At 46.5% G+C, this 20,716-nt stretch overlaps 1 protein-coding gene across 1 annotated transcript in view; it reads left to right on the top strand.

The window, feature by feature from the left end:
• The first annotated feature begins 8,316 nt into the window (after positions 1-8,316).
• Gabrr2 (gamma-aminobutyric acid type A receptor subunit rho2) overlaps positions 8,317-20,716 on the top strand; it is a 42,476-nt gene continuing 30,076 nt past the window's right edge. Inside the window, exons 1-2 of the mRNA XM_006975296.3 lie at positions 8,317-8,610; positions 14,833-14,939. Of these exons, the coding sequence (XP_006975358.1) occupies positions 8,498-8,610; positions 14,833-14,939 (220 nt within the window). The 5' untranslated portion in view covers positions 8,317-8,497. The remainder of the gene's footprint in view (positions 8,611-14,832; positions 14,940-20,716) is intronic.

Genomic DNA, 20,716 nt, shown 5'->3' on the forward strand with positions numbered 1-20,716 from the left:
GCCCGGCTCAAAGCCCATTTTTAAGCTTTTTTTTTTTTAAGACAACTGAATATAAATGGTATTTGGGTTCTAGGTCAGTCCACAAAGGTTAGTTAGCTCATACATATTTTAAGTATGATTGGGAGGGTAGTTGTAAAGTCTTTATGTGGTTTTAACTAAATACAATTATGGGCAAGGTAAAAACAGCTCACAAAATCATTTTAAAGGTGAGTTTAATTTTCAGTCCTATTATGTGATTTGGGGTCTGTTAACCATTGAACATAATTTCCATTTTTATTTGATAGCCAGTTTTTGTTGTGTCAACACCTAAAATTTAAAAAGGTACTGTATGCTATAATATAATCTTAACATTTAAATAGATTTACAGTTTAATAGATTAGTATTTTATAGTTCTTCAAATTGTTTATGTCTATATATGAAATTGGTAAAGTCTAAAAATCCCAGGAACTTTGTGATGACCTCATGTCAGGAAGACTATAGGTTACCAATTTTTTAATTTTCTTGCCATGAAAAAATATATTCTGAGGTCTTAGTTTATAATACCAGATATGAGAAACATTGGGTCAGTGGTCTCCTAGAGAGAAGCCAGTAACCCACTGGAAGCCTGGATGGCCTCCCCACGTAGGAGAGAAGCCCTGCACCGTCACCCTGTGCTGAGATGGCTCATGCACTAGAGCGGTCTTCCTCCCAGTCAGACTGGCAGCCTTTGGAGCTCTGTGATCTTGCTGCATCTTCTGGGGGCGCCTGTGCTAAGCACTGAAGTTGCTCTGTGATTTCATCCTTTCTCCCTCCCTGTTGCTAACCGGCTACCTCCTTACGTGTGTTGGCATTTCTTTTTAGCACTTGATACACACATCAAAGTGGTACATTGTGCTTTTTTCCCTCATCCCTATCTAAAAAATTGTTCTTCCACCCCCACCTTGGAGTCAGTGAACTCACTGAAGGGCCTCTGTCATTAAAGCCTCAGTTTAGCCCTTTAGTTTCAGCTTAAGGCCCAAACCATGTAGAAGCTGGTAGGTAAAGTCTTAGGATTCCCATTTCCCCAGTTCTCAGATTTCAGAACTCAAGGCTTCTTCACTGACCAGCATAGCATATGACTACACATCAAGGTAGTTAAAATAGCATGCTTGAAAAATATGCCTGTTTTGCTTGTAGCGGTCTAAGCCCATGAGCCTTCCAAATCTTCTGTATGTGGGGAATTTATGTAGCACTTTACATTTCCATGCTGCTGATTGTTTTATTCTACTGAAATAAATGATTTCACCAAGCTTCTCAATGAATTAAAAAAAGTAATTTATTGATTTTACTATGAAAGTGACAAATTTCCCTATTTCAGGAGAATAAGAACTCTGTTTATTCAACTTTGGTTTATGAAGAAACATGTGGTATCTTGAGATTGCCCTTTTTTTTGGTTTTTTTTTTTTCGAGACAGAGTTTCTCTGTGTAGCTTTGCGCCTTTCCTGGAACTCACTTTGGAGACCAGGCTGGCCTCGAACTCACAGAGATCCACCTGGCTCTGCCTTCTGAGTGCAGGGATTAAAGGCTTGCGCCACCACCGTCCGGCAAGATTGCCCATTTTTATAGACCAGAATCTAAAACTTCACATGCCTGTTCTTATGGGGACCTAGGGTGAAGTGTTGAAAAGCCTACATTGTTCTGATACCTGCAAATAAGTACATATCAAGTGAATACAGAGTGACCGTGACATTTGTGTGACTTCCTGAGGTCATGAGAACAAATACCTATTCACCTCAAACAGGGCACCACCCCAGACCACAAAATAGTTCCACCCACGACTGGTAGTGGACCAGTGACAACAGCATAGCTTGGTTTTGACCGAAGGTTGAGTTCTTTGCCATCTAATCTTACCTCTTGTCCACATTCCTTCAAGTACCATGCCTGGACTTCCACTTTGTGCTTTTTGCCACTTTTCATTAGCCACTTTCTAATCTGTGCAGTTACCTCTGGATCTCCTCCAGTCTCTTGCCATTCTTTATAAACAGCCAATCTTCATTCAGTACACCTGCCTCTGCCTCTGCCTCTCCCGTTGCCTAAACCCATGCTGTCCATGACCAGAGTCCGGCTTCAGCTAATGCTGCTGGGGTCTCCCAGTCTCTGAGCTTGGGCCCATGGACCTGACCCCTCTGTCTTCAAATGAGCCAGCGTTACAAGCTAGACTATTCATAGCCTGTGCCAGACAAAAATTAAGTCAAAGGGAATCATAGACTCCAATGTAAGAACTACAGCTAGTGGCAGTCGCCTTTAATGCCAGCACTGGACAGGCAGAGCAGAAGCAGGCAGATTTGGAGTTCAAGGCCAACTTGAGCTACATATCCAGACCCCATGTCAAAACTCAGCAGCTACAGCTATAAAACCCTTAGAAGAAACTGTCTTTGCCACCCTGGACTAGACTGACTTCGCAGCTACAGGTTCAAAAGTACAAAGAACCAAAGAAAGAGATGCTATAATTCATTGAAATATTTTTTTTTCAAAGAATCTTTATTAAGAAACTGACAGCTAGGCTTTAGCTGGGCTTGGTGGCACAAGCCTATGTCACCAAGAAACACAGGCATGTGCCACCACAGGCACCAGGAAGCAGGTGGACTGTTGTGAGTTCCAGGCATCCCAGTCTACATAGCCAGTTCCAGGCTAGCCAGGGCTGCATAGTGAGATCTTGTCAAAAAACATAAACAAACAAAATATATATATCACATTACAACTCAATACTAAAAAAGAGCTTGATTTAAAAATGACAACAGATTAGAAGCTGGGCACGGTGGCACACACCTGTAAACCCAGGATATGGGAAGTAGAGGCAGGACGATCAATTCAAAGTCCTTGGCTACATAGTGAGTTTGAAGCTTGCCTGAGCTGCATGAGACCCTATTGTAAAACAAACACCAAATCAAAACAAAACATGAAATAAAGCAAAAAAACTGAGAACAGATTTGAATAGACATTTCTGCAAAGATATATAGATGGCCTGTGTGCATCTGAAGAGAAGCTCTACATCATTATCGGGAAGCTGCACATCAAACCACACTAAGATACCACTTCAGAAGTACGGCCAGGATGCTTATAACTAGACTCTGAACTCCAGATAAATCGTGGTGCAACCTGTGGTCCCAGCACTTAGGAAGTTGAGGCCAGCTTGGGCTACATAGTAAAACCCAATCTTAAAAGTGGGGACGCAGTTTGGGGAACGAGCACTGTTGCCCTTGCAGAGACGGGGTGTGGTTCTCAGCACTCAGGTGGCAGCTTAAAACTATCTCAACTCCAGTTCCCAGGCGTCTTAGGGTTTCTATTGCTCTGAAGAGATGCTATGACCACAGCAACTCTTATAAAGGAAAAGATTTAAATGGGGCTGGCTTACAGTTCAGAGGTTCAGTCCATTATCATCATGGTGGAACATGATAGCTTGCAGTCACACATGGTGCTGGAGAAGCAACTGAGTGTCCTACATCATGTGCAGGCCACAGGAAGTGCTCTGTCTCACTGGGTGTGGCTTCAGCATATATGAGACCTCAAAGCCTGCCTCCACAGTGACACACTTCCTCCAACAAGACCACACCTCCTAATAGTGCCACTCCCTTTGGGGGCCATTTTCTTTCAAATCACCCCACAGTATCTGACACCTTCTTCTGACCTCCTTGGGTACAAAGCACGCACAATGTTCATACGCATACATGCAGGCAAAATACTTAGAGATCTTTCACACACACACACACACAGCCAGATGACTGTCAAAAATGTGAAGAAATTGGAATCCTGTATTTCTGGTGAGAATGTAAAATGGTGCAGCCACTTTCAGAAATAGTTTAATGGTTCCATAAAAAGTGAAACATGAAGTTACTGTATGTCCCGGGAATCCCAGTCCATTTTTGTATCCTGAAGAAAAATGTAGGCTCAGTGATTAAAGGTCCTTGCTGCAAAGCCTGGCAGCCTGAGTTTGATCCCAGGGTCCTACACTGGTTGGAAGCAGAGGACTCGCCCCTGCCTGTTGTCACCTGACCTCTGTACACATGTGGCTCACACCAGAAACGTCTCTATACAGACAGAAACAGACGTTCATGGCATTATGGTTAAAAGTGGAAACAGGCTGGTGAAGAGAGAAACAGCATGGCTTCCACCTGTACGAGGGATATGTGAGGAAACATGCTACAACATAGATGAACCTTGAACACCTTTCACTGATACATGCTACAACATAGATGAACCTTGAACACCTTTCACTGATACATGCTACAACATAGATGAACCTTGAACACATTATACTGAATCATACTATAACATAGATGAACCTTGAACACCTTTCACTGATACATGCTACAACATAGATGAACCTTGAACACATTGTGCTGAGGAAAGCCAGCTACAAAAGGCTATGCGTCGTGGGATTTTATTTCCATGAAATGTCCAGAACAGACAGATCCTGTAGGGAAGGTTTGTGGCCGACAGGTGGAAAAGGTGGTCAGGACTGGCAGCAAACCCCTTTACCTGCTCAGCCGCCTCACAGCCCCACGTACCCATTGAGGACATTGTAATTAGGTTTCCCAAAGTCATTCACAACCAGAACCACCAGCTGAGCCAGAAACCATGGTCTGGTTCCTAGATCCAGTAGCCTGTGCTCTGTTCTCACCATGCTGGGCCTCCTGTGCTGACGGACTGACTCCCAGTCAGCTTCTCAGCTGGTTCTTCATGTTTCCAAGTCTGGCTCCCCATCCACTCCTTATCTGTACAGATGTTACTGTTATTAAACTTGGGGTACACAGCCTGTATGTAACCCAAGAAGCCAAGTTCAGGGACTCATTCTCAAGAAACAGATTACCAAATCAGCCAAATTACTAGTAAAAGAAAAAAGAAAGGAAGGAAGGAAGAAAAGAAAAAAGAAAAATGATTTATTCAGTGTAGCCACATTGGGAAGAGGGACAGAGATCCATTTTGGGGGTCCTGAAGTGAGATTAAAGTCTTAAGTACAGGCCAGGGATATGCACTTTTAAGCAGTCTGAGTTAAACTGTGGTCCCACCTACCATTGACCTGTCATTGTTAGGGCTCTAGTCTCATTCCTGAAGGCTGTCTGGCAAGTTGTAAATCTCTTCAGGAGACAAGCTTCCCATTCTGGCTGGCACCTTCTTTTCTCCCAGCATGAAATTCCTGAGGGAAATTCCCACTTGGGGGGTCCATTGGCCCTTGGTGGGGTAGCCACCTTGACAGAAAAGAAAAAAAATAGTTTCTCACATCTAGGCTGTTACACCAGCTGCCTGTTGGCTCCAATGGTCACACAAATTATAGGAGTCCAAATTTATCTCCTCTGGGACTGGAGAGATGGCTCAGCTACATATCTTTACATACATACACTTTCCACATGGCTCCACATCTTTCTTTTACATACATGTCTCTTCTGCATCTCTTTTCCATACAGCTTCGTCTTCCTTACCTCACACAGTTACAAATCTCCACACAGCCACAGCCGAACATCTCATTGACAGAGCTCTCTCCCCATACAGCACTTTACACAGTTCCTAGGCACAGCTCCTCTATGTAGCAGCAGCTCTTACATACAGTTCTCTCTTTCACACTCATTCACACACATACTTCCTAGATTATTCACTCAGTCTTTCCTCAGTCTTTCACCCACTCACGCCCTCACACTTCACTCATGCTTTCTCTTCTTTATCTCTTAGCGTGCGCGCGCGCACACACACACACACACACACACACACACACACACACACACACACACACATACATACTCACATTCTGCAGCAGCTCTCATAGCTCTACACAGCCTTCTCTTACCACACCACCGCTGCTGCTCCCCCTCAGCCAAACCGGACAATTATAAGTTACATTTTCAGGGCCCTACCCAGTCTCAAAACACAAGGTAAGTCATGTAGCTTCTCTTAGCTAGTAAGTCACATTCGCCCATGCATATAGCTCTAAGTTGGTGAGGATTCCCAGACAGTAGACAATTGGCTGAACGTTGAGCGGTCAGGGTACATGCAGAAAGGGAGCTACTGCAAGGACTGTGTCTAGATGTAAACAGCCTGGCCTTGATTTAGCAGTAAACAACACCTGGGAATAAGTCTTGGTGTATATTCTTTAGGGGCAGCTTAGTCTGTTTTGGACTAGTTCTAAGGTCTTTGTAAAATGTGTAAAAGGCTGTCTTTGAGACTGAGAATACAGTTACTTTCCTGTGTCAGTAAAGAAGGATATTCTGGTAATATTTCTGTTCATCAGAATTACACAGCTTAAACAGAAATCCACAGCTAACCGAGTGCCCAGAGATGTACAACACACTACCAAAGGGCTGTGGAAAGCACCCCACGGCTGTTCTTGTAGGGAGGTCTAATGGCGGCACACGAGAAAGCTACAGACAGAAAACCACCAATTTCCACAGCCAGTGACCCCACGGCTTTGCCAGGCGGGGCTGCTCATCAGGGAGCTATACGTCTGGTGGGTGGAGGTGTCAAACACTAGCTGTCACCTGCTGTATACTCCCACGACCCCGGCATAAAGGTTAAGTAAGAAAGGGACAACTCCCCTTTGAGAAGACACCATTTGCTAAAGTCCCTTCTGAGTGAGCAGCTCCTGAAATAAACTAATCCTTTAGGGGTTTCATCTTTCCTAGAAACTGTCCCTCTGTACTAGCTAATGGCCCAAAGCCAGGCTCTGACTCGTCAGGTGAGACGCAGGATCCTTGTATTAGGAGTGAAAACCCGCTGGACTTGCTGCTCACTCAGTTCTCACAGCTCCGCAGCCCCCTTTCTGCAGAAGCTCCACTTCCTGTCTTGCTGAGACACTCGGGACGTGTGGTCATCTGCCTGATGCCCCAGATGCATTTCTAGCATCCTCAGCAGGGGCTTATTGGTATCATTGAGAAGGGAAAGGGCACCGCTGGTTCTGTGGCCTGGGCAGCAGCATGGTGTGGATTCTAATACTGCATTTGATGAACCAGCCTGCCTCCATCTTAGGCTTGAAAGCCGTCTTATAGCAAAGAGAAACCAGGCTCATTCCTGCTTATGATTAAACCTCTGTTTCTCGAGGATTGGGCTCTGGCCCACCTGTAACCTTAACTACAAGTGGTTCTGCACTTCCTGCCCCAGGAATGGTAACCAGGTCTTTGTTTCAAGAAGTGTTATGACCATATTGCACCTCTGCTTTTGTTTCCAAAGGTTCTTATGACCGCCTGGTCAGGACTAGCTTGTTACGTTCTGCTTCTGTAACCCTGCCTATTTGCCTGCCCAGTCCCCCACTTGGAAGCCACCTAACCCTTATCTTGCCCAGGTCTAATGCTGACCTCTTGAACCCTGTCTTATTGGAAGACAGCCTGTATACACGAATAAAATAAAGCCTTGCTTTAATTAATTTGGCCATGATGATTTGGGTCGGTGGTCTTTCTCCTTACATCTTTGGGATTAACACATTCTTACACCATCCTCTTTGGTTACTTTGATTCCTGAAACAACTTGTTCAAATTAGGAATCCTTACAAAATAAGATATATCCTATCATTCCTCTTTCCTGCTTTTGATTCTTTCTTCCCTACATAATAGAAGTCCAGTTTTGTCTCTTTCTATCTAACCTTCATCCTCAGATCTGTTTCTACGATATAAACTCATTGCCAGTACACAGCAACCAAGCTTTAAGTCACTTTAAAACATAGTGTACTGTTTATCAGGTTAAACATGACCTCATATATCTACTTCTAGTTTGCACAATTCCATTTCGAAGGATAAAATGCAGCCTAATTGATGAAGTTTGACTTTACACATTTCAGGGTCAAAGAGCAAGGTGAATGGAGTGCTCACGGTAAGAAAAGGAGGTTACATAATCATGACTTTTGTTTGCTATTCTTCAAAATCAAAATGCATGTCTTTGATGTTTTTTTCTGGGAAAAAAAAAGGTACACATTTGACGTAAAAGCAGTTATCGTCAGCCATAGGCAAAGCATATTCTCTTAGATCAAAAAGCTCTCTGGAACCGTTAGTGTTTTTTCTTAGCTTCCCCCAAACACATACAAATCCCCTCGGAATCAAAGCCGACTCGCTGCTGGATGTGACAGACTGGTTTTATGCAGCCAGAGAGGTGGATTAATGATCTCAGCAAAAAGCTGGCGTGTTCAAGAGATTTAAAATATTTTTTTATATAACAGCCTTAGCCAAAGCTGTTCTAGGGTTCAGAGGAACCCCAGTTTCCCAGGGGGACAGACTCCTTGACTAATGGCCAATCTCTAAGCAGAGGGAAGGACAGAGCCTGGCATTTGTGTCCTAGCCAGGTGTGTGTGTGTCGGGGGGTGGGTGGGAGGTGGGACTGGACAGGCGTCGGTATCAATTAGTAGGTTGGGAAACTCAGCCTTGCCAACCATGCCCTCGCAGCCCCTCCGAGAAGAATTTCCAGGAGGCTGGGGACAGGATTCATGGTCAAGCCAGGGGGCATCTGCCCCGTTGAAGGCCCCTGCTCAGCAGCAGCCTGTTGCATCATAGACATTTGAAGAATGCCTTATTTTATGAGACTCGTTTTGTTCTTGTTTTGCCTGATGGCTCTTGTGGAGAGCAGAAAATCCAGGAGGAAGAGATGGACAGGGCAGCTGGAAATGCCCAAGCAAAGGTAGGTTTGCCGGGTGGGGGTGGGGAAGGCTATTCCTGGTAGGTTTCCCCAGCAGGGATAGTGGTTACCTTCTCAAACGTCCTATTAGAATACCCCAGCTAGAGGGACCCCTACCTCCCCCAAGTGCTGACATCTGCCACAGTACTGACATCTGCAATGTAGTGAGCCTTGTTTTTAATGCCCGTGGGCACCAAAAGCGCTTTGTAGGTGGCTCAGACTCGATGGGTAAAAATCTCTCTGCATTTCCTGACGCTGCTTTGCTTCTGTCAGATTATATCCTGCAGGGAACATGGAGGTTGGCCAGAGGATCAAGTATTGAAGGGCAAACTGTATGAGGACTTGATGTGAACTATTAACAAAACACGTAATGCTGAGGTATTGCTCAGGGGCAGGGTGCTTGCAGAGCATGTGAGGCCTGGAGTGGGAGCCTTAGCCTGATAAAATAGATAAAAGGTAACTGGGGTGTCTTCTTTAAGTTGTCAGGGGAGAACTGGATCATATTAACAGGCTTGGTGATACTGTTTTGAATTCTAGAGGAAGTGTCTGCCAGCTTGCCAGTAGTACATGTCCACCAACAGTGAATGCTGCTGCAGACATTTCCAGGAAATACTGGTTAGGCCCAGAATTTGTACTGAAAACCGTTGTATTCAAAAGGTCTCCCCTCCTAGCAAATCTGATTTGGACAGTTGTTCAGAACTTGACCCCCAGCTGAGGCATAAGGACTGTTGGGCATGAAGAAGCCATGAATACCTGTGTGAAATGGTTTGCACCTGTTCCAGGTGTTCTGAGAATGTGTGCTTTGAATATACACAAATAAGGTCTTTGTTAGTTTGTTTATTTGCAGGGCCTTGAGCATGTGAGGCAAATGGTCTAGGTCAGTGGTCTTCAAATATTTTTGGCCATGTACTGTTACTGGTAACATTTTCTGGAGCCTTAACCTCTAATTCCCCCTTTTTATCTGCACACACATACACACACACACACACACACACACACACACACACTCACTCACATACATACACACACAGTATTGTAAATAGGCATACTAGATTCAGTCTTGGCTGCTTCCTTATTTTCAGAAAGAATCTAAGAATAAGAACTATAATCGACTTCTGGCCCTTCAATGGAGCCCGCTACTCTGGGAAGCCAGGATCTCTCTGAGGCTCTGTCCCACTCAGCCAGGAAGCACAGGCCAAACTTGGTTATGTGTCCAGAAGCACACGCCTGAACCAGAAAGGGACCCCAGAGACCACCTGTCTCAGTTGCGTTTCTGAGCTCTAATTTTGGGAAATGTGACCAGGTATCCTGTGAAAAGGAGATACAAGGTCAAAGGAGGCTGGGAAACCTTGGTGTGGGCCATTTCAAATAGATGCCTTCACAGTAGAATTCTAGAATCTTCTGGGTTCACATGGGCTCAGATCACTGTGCTTCTTCAAAACCATAAAGCAACAGCTGACCTGTGGGACTCCCTCCCACTGAGAACATGCCGGTCCCGGGCCTAAACAGGCTCCTTTTACACAGCACGAGTGCCTCAGGGGTGTGAGCCACTCTGTGGCTGGTTCACTCACTCAAGGGACAGCATTGCCGGAAACTGTCCCCTGAGCATGGTGCCCACACTCTAGGACCCCACTCAGGAGCCTAGCCGCTACAACTTTTGCCGCGTCTCAGAAGGCCCAGAGTGTCACTTGACACTATGTGGGCACTGGGGATACCTTGAGTCTGACACTGGGGGTGAGGACTATTTCTTGGAATTTGTCCCAGGAGGAGTCAAGGTGAGAAAAGATGAACAGAGCCAAAGGGTGTGCCCTCACTGAAGCCAGGCCATGGAGAGGGTAGGAAGGGCAGTGCAGGGTCTCTCTGGGTCTCTCAGGACATGCGTGGGGTCAAACAACACAGAGCAAGGTCATCTGGGGGGCGGGTCAGTCACGGTTCTGACGCTTTAGTTTCCTGTTTCATCACATAGGAGTTAAGCTATACTGACAAGTAGGAATATACAACCGGACCCCTTTGTTTACAGCCTCGGAACCCTTCTTAGAAGTCTTGTTCTCGCACAAATATGTGTGCACATTTGCACGCACATACCACCCATGTAGTTCCAGTCACAAAGGTGTGCACAGTCTCCCTCACAGAGTCACACACCACACAGGTGTTTCCTCACGTACACACAATCACATGCCGGCTAACCTGACGGCCTTCCTGCATCCGCTGGCAAGCCGCTCACACGGAACAGTTACTCCGCCCAGCAGCTGACTTTGCAAAGCCCTCTGACCTTTGGTTTGCCTCTGTGTAGAACATCGGTCAAGGAAGCTGCTCGTCTCATCCAGCACTTTCTTGTTCTTTCTGCCTTTCTGCCTCTGACGTCTCAGCCTGCTCCTCCCTGCCTCCTGCCTCCCTTTCCTGCCTCAGAGGCCGGCTCCGCCTGTCCTCCCCAGTCTCTCAGCCCACTTTGTCCTCCCTTTCCCGGCTACCATCTCTCGGAGGCCCATCCTTGGCCATCCCTCTCTTGGTTTTCACCATGGTTCTGTTTTGCTGGACCAGGCCAGCCTCTTCTCCTGCCCCTAAGTAACTCTGGCCCATGACAAGGAGTTGAGAGGCCAGGGAAGCCACTCTCTGGCCATGCCGATTCCCCAATCACGCTGAGCCCCAGTCTCTGCACTGAAGAAGGAGTTTGGTGATCGGTAAGGAGGGTCTAAGATTCACAGCTGAGTGCCTGCCTGGAGCAAGGCCACCGTGAGAACCGGTGTTATGATGACTGTTGTTAGCAAATAGACCCAGATCCAGAACTCTAACCCGCCCCCGTGGGCACAGCTGCCCCCACAGGCATGTTGAACATTTTTTTTCCTTTTCACAAAAGGTCAGGTTTAAGGTCACCTAACAATTTTAACTTTTTTTTTCTTTTCTTTCTTTTCTTTTCTTTTCTTTTTTTTTTTTTTTTTTGAGACAGAGTTTCTCTGTGTAACAGTCCTGGCTGTCCTGGAACTCTCTTTGTAGTATAGGCTGTCCTTGAACTCACAGAGATTCACCTGCCTCTGCCTCCCAAGTGCTGGGATTAAAGGCGTTGCACCACCACTACCCAGCCAGTTTTGACTTCTTACCATGAGGGTGAGGCTCAGGAGTCTGGGGCTAAGGACCATGCCTGAGAAAAGATGAGTGGAGAATGTACCCCTTGTGACAAATAGCTCAGGGCCCAGGAAGACCTCAGTGACTCCGGTTATTAAACAACTAGTCCCTTAAAAAAAAAAAAAAATCTGAGCCTCAATGGCAGCGGAATTAAGCCTGCTGTATCCTGGTGGAGTGACGGCATTCTGTGACTTCCGGTTCACGAAGGCTTCCCTGGATAGATGTGGAAAGTGTGTTGACAGGAAGGATTTGCGCTGTGAGGCAGAGGGCACCGTTAATGTCCGTGATCTGCTAAGCCCTCTGAGCTCCTCAGGCACCTCCCCTACAGTCTTTGCAAGGATCTGCTTATGGCCCTGATACTGGCGGATGTTGTGCCTCACTGGCCCTGGAACAGGTTCCTGCTTCTTATGGCCTGGGACAGAGGACTGAGCAGAGATGCAGCTGCAGAAGTAGAATCATTTATCAGAACCATTTTCGTTGGAGAAAGTGGGAACAAAGAGAAAGTTCAGTAGCTGTATTGGTTGATTTTTTTGTCAACTTGACACTAACTAGTTTCCTAGGAAGAAAGAACTCCAACTGAGAGAATGCCTCCATCAGATTGGCCTATAGGCTAGTCTGTGGGGCATCTTCTTGATTGAGGATTGATGTGAAAGGGTCCAGCCCATTGTGGATGGTGCCAGCCCTGGGCAGGTGGTCCTGGGGATAAGAAAGCAGGCTGAGCAGCCATGAGGAGCCAGGCAGTAACCAGCACCCACCCCTCCATGGCCTCTGCATCAGCTTCTGCCTCCCGGTTCCTGCCCAGACTCCCCTTTGTGATGAGCGGTAAGCTGGAAGGTGAAACAGCCCCTTTCTCCCAAGTTGCTTTTGGTCATGGTGTTTATCACAGCAGTAGAAAGCCACCCAAGGCAGGAGTTCCGAGACTGGAGGTGCAGAAAGGACCCAGCTTTCATGTTCTGTAGCACAGGCCTTTGTGGCTCATTTGTGTGGTGCAAACTTTCCTGAGCACGCTGTGTGACATATGGATCCACGTGTTACGTATGGATGCACGTGTTACATATGGATGCACATGTTACATATGGATGCACGTTATGTATGGATCCACGTGTTACATATGGATGCACGTGTTACATATGGCTCCACGTGTTACATATGGATGCATGTGTTACGTATGGATCCATGTGTTACATATGGATGCACATGTTACATATGGATGCATGTGTTACGTATGGATCCATGTGTTACATATGGATGCATGTGTTACGTATGGATCCACGTGTTACATATGGATGCACGTGTTATGTATGGATCCATGTGTTACATATGGATGCACGTGTTACGTATGGCTCCACGTGTTACATATGGATGCACGTGTTACGTATGGATCCACGTGTTACGTATGGATCCACGTACAATTTCACGTGTTGCTGTCTCTGGAGCTCACTATGTAGACCAAGTTGGCTGTTAACTTACAGAGATCTACCTGCCTCTGCCTCCCGAGTGCTGGGACAGCCAAAGCACATGACACCCAGCTCTTTGGAGAAATAGTATTTATTTATTTATTTATTTATTTATTTATTTATTTATTTAGGGTAAAGAAAAATTTGAGACTAAAAGGACTTGGGGTGGGGGGGAGCAAAACTAATTTATATGGTATTGTCATGACACATGCATTTACGCAAACCTTTAGAACGCCAACACCAGAGAGAGCCCTGGGGTCAACATGGACTCTGGTGGCAGTGACATGTCACAGCAAGGTCATTCATTGTAAAGGTCTTGCTGTGGGGTAGGGTATGGCTAATGGAAGCTGTGTACAGAGAGGAACCCAAAGCTCGCTCAGAAAAGTAAACTCTATTGTTTTTTTAATTATTTATTTTTATTTGTTTGTTTTGCCTGCATGCAAGTCTGTGTGAGGGTCTAGAACAACTTTGACCAAACGTGCTAGAATCAGTTTCAATTCCTTCTAGAAGCTGGCTAGTGCCTCCTTCATATTGCTTCCACTTTGCTGAGTGTCTAGTGTGTGCTGGGCATTATGCTTAGCGCAGACACACGGAGGTGAGCTCAGATCGCACCTTTTAGAAGGTTGCCTTGGGGGGCTGGAGAGATGGCTCAGAGGTTAAGAGCACTGCTTGCTCTTCCAAAGGTCCTGAGTTCAATTCCCAGCAACCACATGGTGGCTCACAACCATCTGTAATGAGATCCGGTGCCCTCTTCTGGCCTGTGGGGATATGTACAGACAGAACAATGTATACATAATAAATAAATAAATCTTAAAAAAAAAAAAAAAAAAAAAAAAAAGAAGAAGAAGAAGGCTGCCTGGGAAATACAAACGATACAGCTTCGGCATCCCACATAGACTCACTTCCTTCCCGCCACAGAATAACCTACCAGTGGGCAGATGCTTTACAATATTCTGGATCTGACTGCTCCACGACTGTGTGGTGACAAAATTAGTCTGGAAAGAGTATAAAACAATGAAGGGACCGAGCTAGATGGGGAGTGTACAGACCTGTCCCCTGGACTGCCAAGAGTCGCTTCAGGTCTAGCTGGGGAAAGCAGCATCTGGGGCTTTGCGTCTGCTTATGTCACAGCATGTTTATTCCAAACCATATTGTAACATGTAAGTCTCATTCTGCAGCTCTGGCCTCCTGGAATGCAGTCAGTCCGTAGACCAGGCTGGCCTTGTACTCACAGGGATCCACCTGCCTCTACCTCCTGTGGTGGGGTTAAAGGCGTGCACCACCCACCATGCCACCAGGCTCAGCTTTGGGAAATGTTTTTAGAAGAAAAATCTTGGTAATCTCCACTATCCTACAACATCCCCATTTTCACCCACTCACAACTCACGAAGAACTTGCCGGGTAGGACAACAGTCTGCATGGGAAGACGTCTGCTCTCAGAATGTTCTGGAAGGACCTGTGCTCTGGTGAACATCCCCGTGAGGGAGTGGGTGGTAGGGAGACTCCTTTAGTCTTTTCCGCTGCCTGTGTGTGTCAGAATAGAGAAAAAGCACAGACCAGGTGGGCCCTGCAGAGAACCATCCATCCACACGGCCTCTCCCAGTGCCTTGGTGGGCCATGGAAAAACATTTCTGTTTCTTTGCAGTCACTTGTATAAAAAGAACCTTGATGTGACCAAAATCCGGCCAGGAAAACCTCGGCCTCTGCTCAGAGTAGACGACCATGACTTCACCATGAGGCCAGCCTTTGGAGGTAAGAGGGCTTCCTCCCCTCACGTGTGGGGTCCCAGTCACTTTGTCTCACCTGTCCCCAGAGCTGCTCGACTGAGGTGCAGCCTGTCCATTCTCTCAGCCACAGCTCATTTCCACCCCAACAGTGAGATAAGCTCTCTAAGGAGAGAAATGGTCACCGGCCGCAGACACGCAACTGTTCACCTTCACAAAGGAGAGCAGGCTAACTGTGTATTGCAAAATAAACAACCAGCCGAGGATATAGGTCACTCGATGGCCAGCTGGGGTGTCTGGCAGCAGCAGTAACTTTGTCCATCACTGGGGCCCCTCACACTTCTTATTGGCTTTCACTCTCAGCTTTCCGCTTCGGAGATCAGGGAGGGGACATGGGGACATGTGGCTCCCAGGATCTGGAGGGATGCCACACTGGTGCCCGCGTTTCAGTCAGGTTGGGCCGCAATAACAAAGGACTGCAGGCGAGGTGGCTCAGGAACCACACACACTTGTTTCTCATCATTCGAAAGGCCAGAGACTAGACAGATTCCGTGTCTGGAGAGGGCTCACTTCTCACTTTTTTTTGGCTCATGGTGACATCTGCTCACTGTAACTGCCAGCATTATGTCATCATAAATGCCAATGACCAGAGACAGAAATTGAGTCTTTTTAAAAGAAATTTTAAGCTGGTTAGCAGTGGTGCACACCTTTGATCCCAGCACTCGGGAGGCAGAGGCAGGTAGATCTCTGTGAGTTCGACACCAGTCTGGTCTGCAGAGCAAGTTCTAGGACAGCCAGGGTTATACAAAGAGAAACTCTGTTTCAAAAAAACAAAAACAAAAACAAAAAATTACATTATTTATTTCGTGTGTGTGTGTGTGTGTGTGTGTGTGTGTGTGTGTGTGTGTGTATGGGTATATTAGTGTCATGTTGTGTGGATCCTGGGGATTGAACTTGGGTTATCAGGCTTGGTAACTGGCACCTTTACCCACTGAACTATCTCATTGGCCCAGGAATTGAGTATTTTTAAATATATTTTTTTTTACAATTATTTATTTAGTGTGCACTTGCCAAGGCGTAAGTGTGGAGATTAGAAGATAACGTTCGGGAGTTCTCTTCTTCCACTACGTGGGTTCCAGGGATCAAACTAGATTGTCAGCTTTGGTGGCTTTCCTAGGCTGAGCCGTTGCACGGGACTGGGCATTGAATATTTAAGCTGTTTATTCAGAAAGCCTGCAGCCTGATAAGAGAGTGGGTTACGTCTCATCTCCAGGTACCAGCTTATATAGATAGTGAGTGGAAACAGAAGCAGTCATCTGGGCTTTAGAAAATGCAGGAGACTGAAGGAGGAAGAAAGGGCATCAGTGTTTCTCAAAGACGAGCTGACCATCTGCCCAGAGGGGCAAGCCTGAGCTTGGGAATGACCGATTGCCAGCAGCTCTCTGGGCAGCCGGGTTTGCATTCTCTACGCCTGTGAGCCTCACGTTGCTGCTGCAGCACTACCAATGTAGATGTCGGCTCCGAACCAACCCACCACAGTAGCATAGAACACCCATGCTGAGCTATCTACAACGTATGCGTGAAGATTCTAGTCTACAACATGAAGCACAATGTGCCCTTAAGACACAATATAAGAGTCTCACTAAGCTCCATCATATGGTGAATGGGTGGAGGTCTCTCAGAGACCCCTTTTATAAGGGTACGAATCTCATTCAGGAAAGGGTTCCATGCCTGTAATCTAGTTACCCATTCCCTAATAGCATCACCTAGGTGTGTGGTTGGAGTCCAGAATTCTCATTTTGGGGGGGCGGGACATAAAGCATCCAGGCCGCGGCAGCTGGGAGAGGAGCCAGGGTGTCTCCTAACGAAGGAGAACAGCAGAGCACACAGACCCCCCTCAGGTAACCCTAACCACATGCCTGTGAGGGAAGTAAGGCCGGGGGCATTTGGAGATCAGCCAGGCCAAACCCGGGCAGGCTGGTGCTGTTCTTATCTCTGCCCTCCACCGACCTTCAGGACCTCCACCCCCATTCTCCCGGGGCGAGGATGACCTTCACTCTCATCCGCATTTTCCTGAGGCATCAGGAAACCGTAGGCTCTCCTCCGGCCGGCCACTAATCTTTGCTGAGCCTCTGTTTGTTCCTTTATGAAATGGGAACAGTAATCACCATACGGGGTTCTGTCCAGACTAATCAGAGATAATATATGTAAAGCCCGTTGACACACATCCATTCACATCCTCGCAGGAAGCCCAGCTGTCAGGCCTGCCTCTGGCGTGACTGTGGGAGGATTAAGACTATCTTACAGGCTTTTGCATTTTAAAAGGCAATGTATTTAACACGGGCTCTGGATGAACTTGGGGCATCAGGCTGATGTGGCAAGTGCTCATCCGTGGAGCTGGTTCACCAGCCGCCGTGAGTTGACTCTGGTGTCACATAGTTTGCACACGTGACTAGAGCATAAAACTGAGGAACCTGGACAGGCCTTTAAACAACTCAGCTGTGTTCGCTGGGTCAGAAACCCACCCCAGCAGAGCGGTTGAGTCAGCTGCTTTGGAGGCCAGCTGGCTCCGGGAGCAGGAAATGTCTGCTGAGGAAGAACGGACGAGCCTTATGGTCTTGAAAGGAGAAACAGCAAGTTGTGTCATGGAGACCTCAAAGGTGATGATGGGTTACGAGAAAGAGGCTGACCAGAAAGGAAAAGGAACCTAGGAAGCATCTCAGGGGCATGGTAGGTGCAGGGGATACAGGGGTACAGAGGTGCAGGGGATGCAGGGGTGCAGGAGATGCAGGGGTGCAGGGGTGCAGGAGATGCAGGGGTGCAGGGGTGCACAGGTTGAGTGCCAACAGCAGCAAAAGAAATGTCTGTGACGGCATGGGCCACTCATGTCTGAGGTCTCCTTAAGCAGTCCAGTAGGTGCTGGGAATACTCAGGTCCTTCGGAAGAGCAATATATGTTCTTAACCACTGAGCCATCTCTCCAGCCCCTGGAGTTTTCTATATTGTCTATACTGTATTTGGCATTTCTGTATTGTATTTGGAATGAACTAGGCCTTCATCTAGCCTCCTGTTGCACCTGGGGTGCGCCTGTCATCTCTGTGCTGAGTCTCCCTTCACTGGTCCATGCTCTTGGAGAAAGGAACCACGTCAGCCACCCCCAGAGCCCGGCTGCACTGCTCGGAGCTTGCTGGAGCAGACACCATCAGTCCGTGAAGCTGTGTGGACCTAGGAGGCACTGCACACGAGAGGATTTGTTCAAGCCAAGCTGCCATGCTGCCTCGTCTTGTTTTTCCCCTTCCTCCCACCCCTTCCTTCTCTCTGTCTCTGTCTCTGTCTCTGTCTCTGTCTCTCTCTCTCTCTCTCTCTCTCCATTTTTGTAAGCTGGGACCAAAACCAGGATTCCCCACATGCTAACCATATATTCTACTATAAAGTAATATTCTCAGTCATGATTTATTTCTTTAACAATATGACATTCAAGCTGTCAGCTTAGGACAGCCAATATGGTATTGTTATTATAGTTTTGTTTTCCATTTTGACTAATTTTGTTAGTTTGAGAACATTTCATCATAAAAAGAGGTTTGTGAAGGAGCCTAAAGAATTCTTTGCCTTTGGACAATGACTTCTTTTCTTTCTTTCTTTCTTTCTTTCTTTCTTTCTTTCTTTCTTTCTTTCTTTCTTTCTTTCTTTCTTTCTTTTTCTAGTTTTTGTTTTTCAAGACAGGGTTTCTCTGTGTAACATCCCCGGCTGTCCTGGAACTAGCTCTCTAGACCAGGCTGGCCTCGAACTCACAGAGATCTGCCTGCCTCTACTTCCTGAGTGCTGGGATTAAAGGCGTGTGCACCACTACCCAGCTCAGTTTCTTTATTCATTCTGATATGGCAACTCCTTGACAGATAATATAGGCTCTCACAGATACTCTTTTTCAGTTTCCATAGTAACTAGGAACATGCACTACTAACAACGCTTGGAAGTAGCCCACAGCATTTTGCTACTGGGCTTCCCTTCTATGTTCTGTGTATGGTCTGTTTCTGCCCCCTCTGTTGGGAAAACCATACTCTACCACAGCAGCATCGGAGCCCAGGGCAAGCGACGATGTAGTCACCTTGTTGAGGGAATCTAGGTACCATAGGCAGTACTGGCATAGCAGAGATCCACTCTGGATGCCTGTCAGATAATTGGGAACCAGATTTTCGGTGTGCCCCTTCAATAATCCAGACATCAGTATCAGGAGGTCAGCAGAGACAGTTCTTCCTCTAGCATGGATTAAACCCTCTGGAGGACATCTCCTCTACTCAGAACTGAAGGTGATGTCAGGAGGAATAAGTAAGTGAGACCTGCCAGAGTGACATTACATTATAGCTAGAGTTTTCCTGCCTGGCCCACAGTCAGGATAAATCTCTGTCACCCACCAGTCCCACAGCCGCTCAGACCCAACCAAGTAAACACAGAAACTTATATTGCTTACAAACTGTATGGCCGTGGCAGGCTTCTTACTAACTGTTCTTATAACTTAAATTAATCCATTCCCATAAATCTATACCTTGCCACATGGCTTGTGGCTTACTGGCATCTTCACATGCGGCTTGTCATGACTCTTTCCGCCTTCCTGTTCTTTCTCTTCTCCTCTCTGTTAGTTCTGCCTATACTTCCTGCATGGCCACTGGCCAATCAGTGTTTTATTTATTGACGAATCAGAGCAATTTGACATACAGACCATCCCACAGCATTACATTCTAATGTAACTGCTTGTGAGAACAGCCTGCTACTCTTTATTGATCACTTGAAAAGGCCAATGACTTGAACTGTTGGGTCAAGAAAAAAGGTGTACTGGGAAAGCTTACGAAAACTGAGAGGCCATTGCTGAAGATGATTGTCTTGGAATGTCAGCTCTGTGCACAGGCTTTGTGGGTGTGGGTGGGTGGGTGGGGGTGGGGTACAGAGGAGGAGGAGGAAGAGGTCATGGGCAGGACTGGGAGATTCCTAGATGATACTACAGTGACCTAGAAGGGGATATTGCCTTGGTGACTTATATCTTGGCATGAAGGGGAGGAAAGAGGTCAGGCAAGTTTAGAGCAAGCCCACCTGACCCAAAGCTTAAATCTGCCGAGGGGAGACACAGTAGAAAGGCAGAGATCCCCCATTTCATTCTGTTCTCATCACACATCAGGCACATTTACAGGCCCAATGGCAGAATTGGTGCTTTCTGCAAAAACAGCCACGTCTCTGAAAAGCCATGCAGGTAATCATTACCATCTTAACCCACAAGCTCAAGGCCTTGTCAATAAAGCTAGTGGGAAATAAAACAGACTGGCAACTGTGTAACTCCAAAATCTGTGCTTTGAAAACATGACTAAAAACATGTAAATCTATTTTGACTGTTCTTTGATTCTAGTCCTGTATGTAGGACCCTTCACAGGCTTTATACAGTGTATCAAAATTAAGGTCCCTACCTAGTAAGCAAATGAGAAAGCTGAGCCTCAGAGATATATATGTGCCCAAAGCCACACTAAAGTCAATGATGAAGACAAAACTCAGACCCAAACAGTATGATAATGCATTGGCTTAATTGTTTTATTTTTGATATTGCATGGTTTTTCAAAAGTCTGCTTCCCAGAATAAGGATAATTCAGTTTCTCCATCTATATCATATAAACACTTGAGTACGCATGCATTCATATGCATGTGCAAATACGCAAAACCCTGCACCCCTCTCCAGGATGTCTCCCACCTGTCTCCTCCCCCTGATGGTCACAACGTGGGGCTCTTGGTGGGCAGGGCCAGGACACAGACATAAGAAGTCAGC

This window comes from Peromyscus maniculatus, chromosome 2, assembly GCF_049852395.1.
Source record: "Peromyscus maniculatus bairdii isolate BWxNUB_F1_BW_parent chromosome 2, HU_Pman_BW_mat_3.1, whole genome shotgun sequence".
In the NCBI taxonomy this organism is placed as follows: domain Eukaryota; kingdom Metazoa; phylum Chordata; class Mammalia; order Rodentia; family Cricetidae; genus Peromyscus; species Peromyscus maniculatus.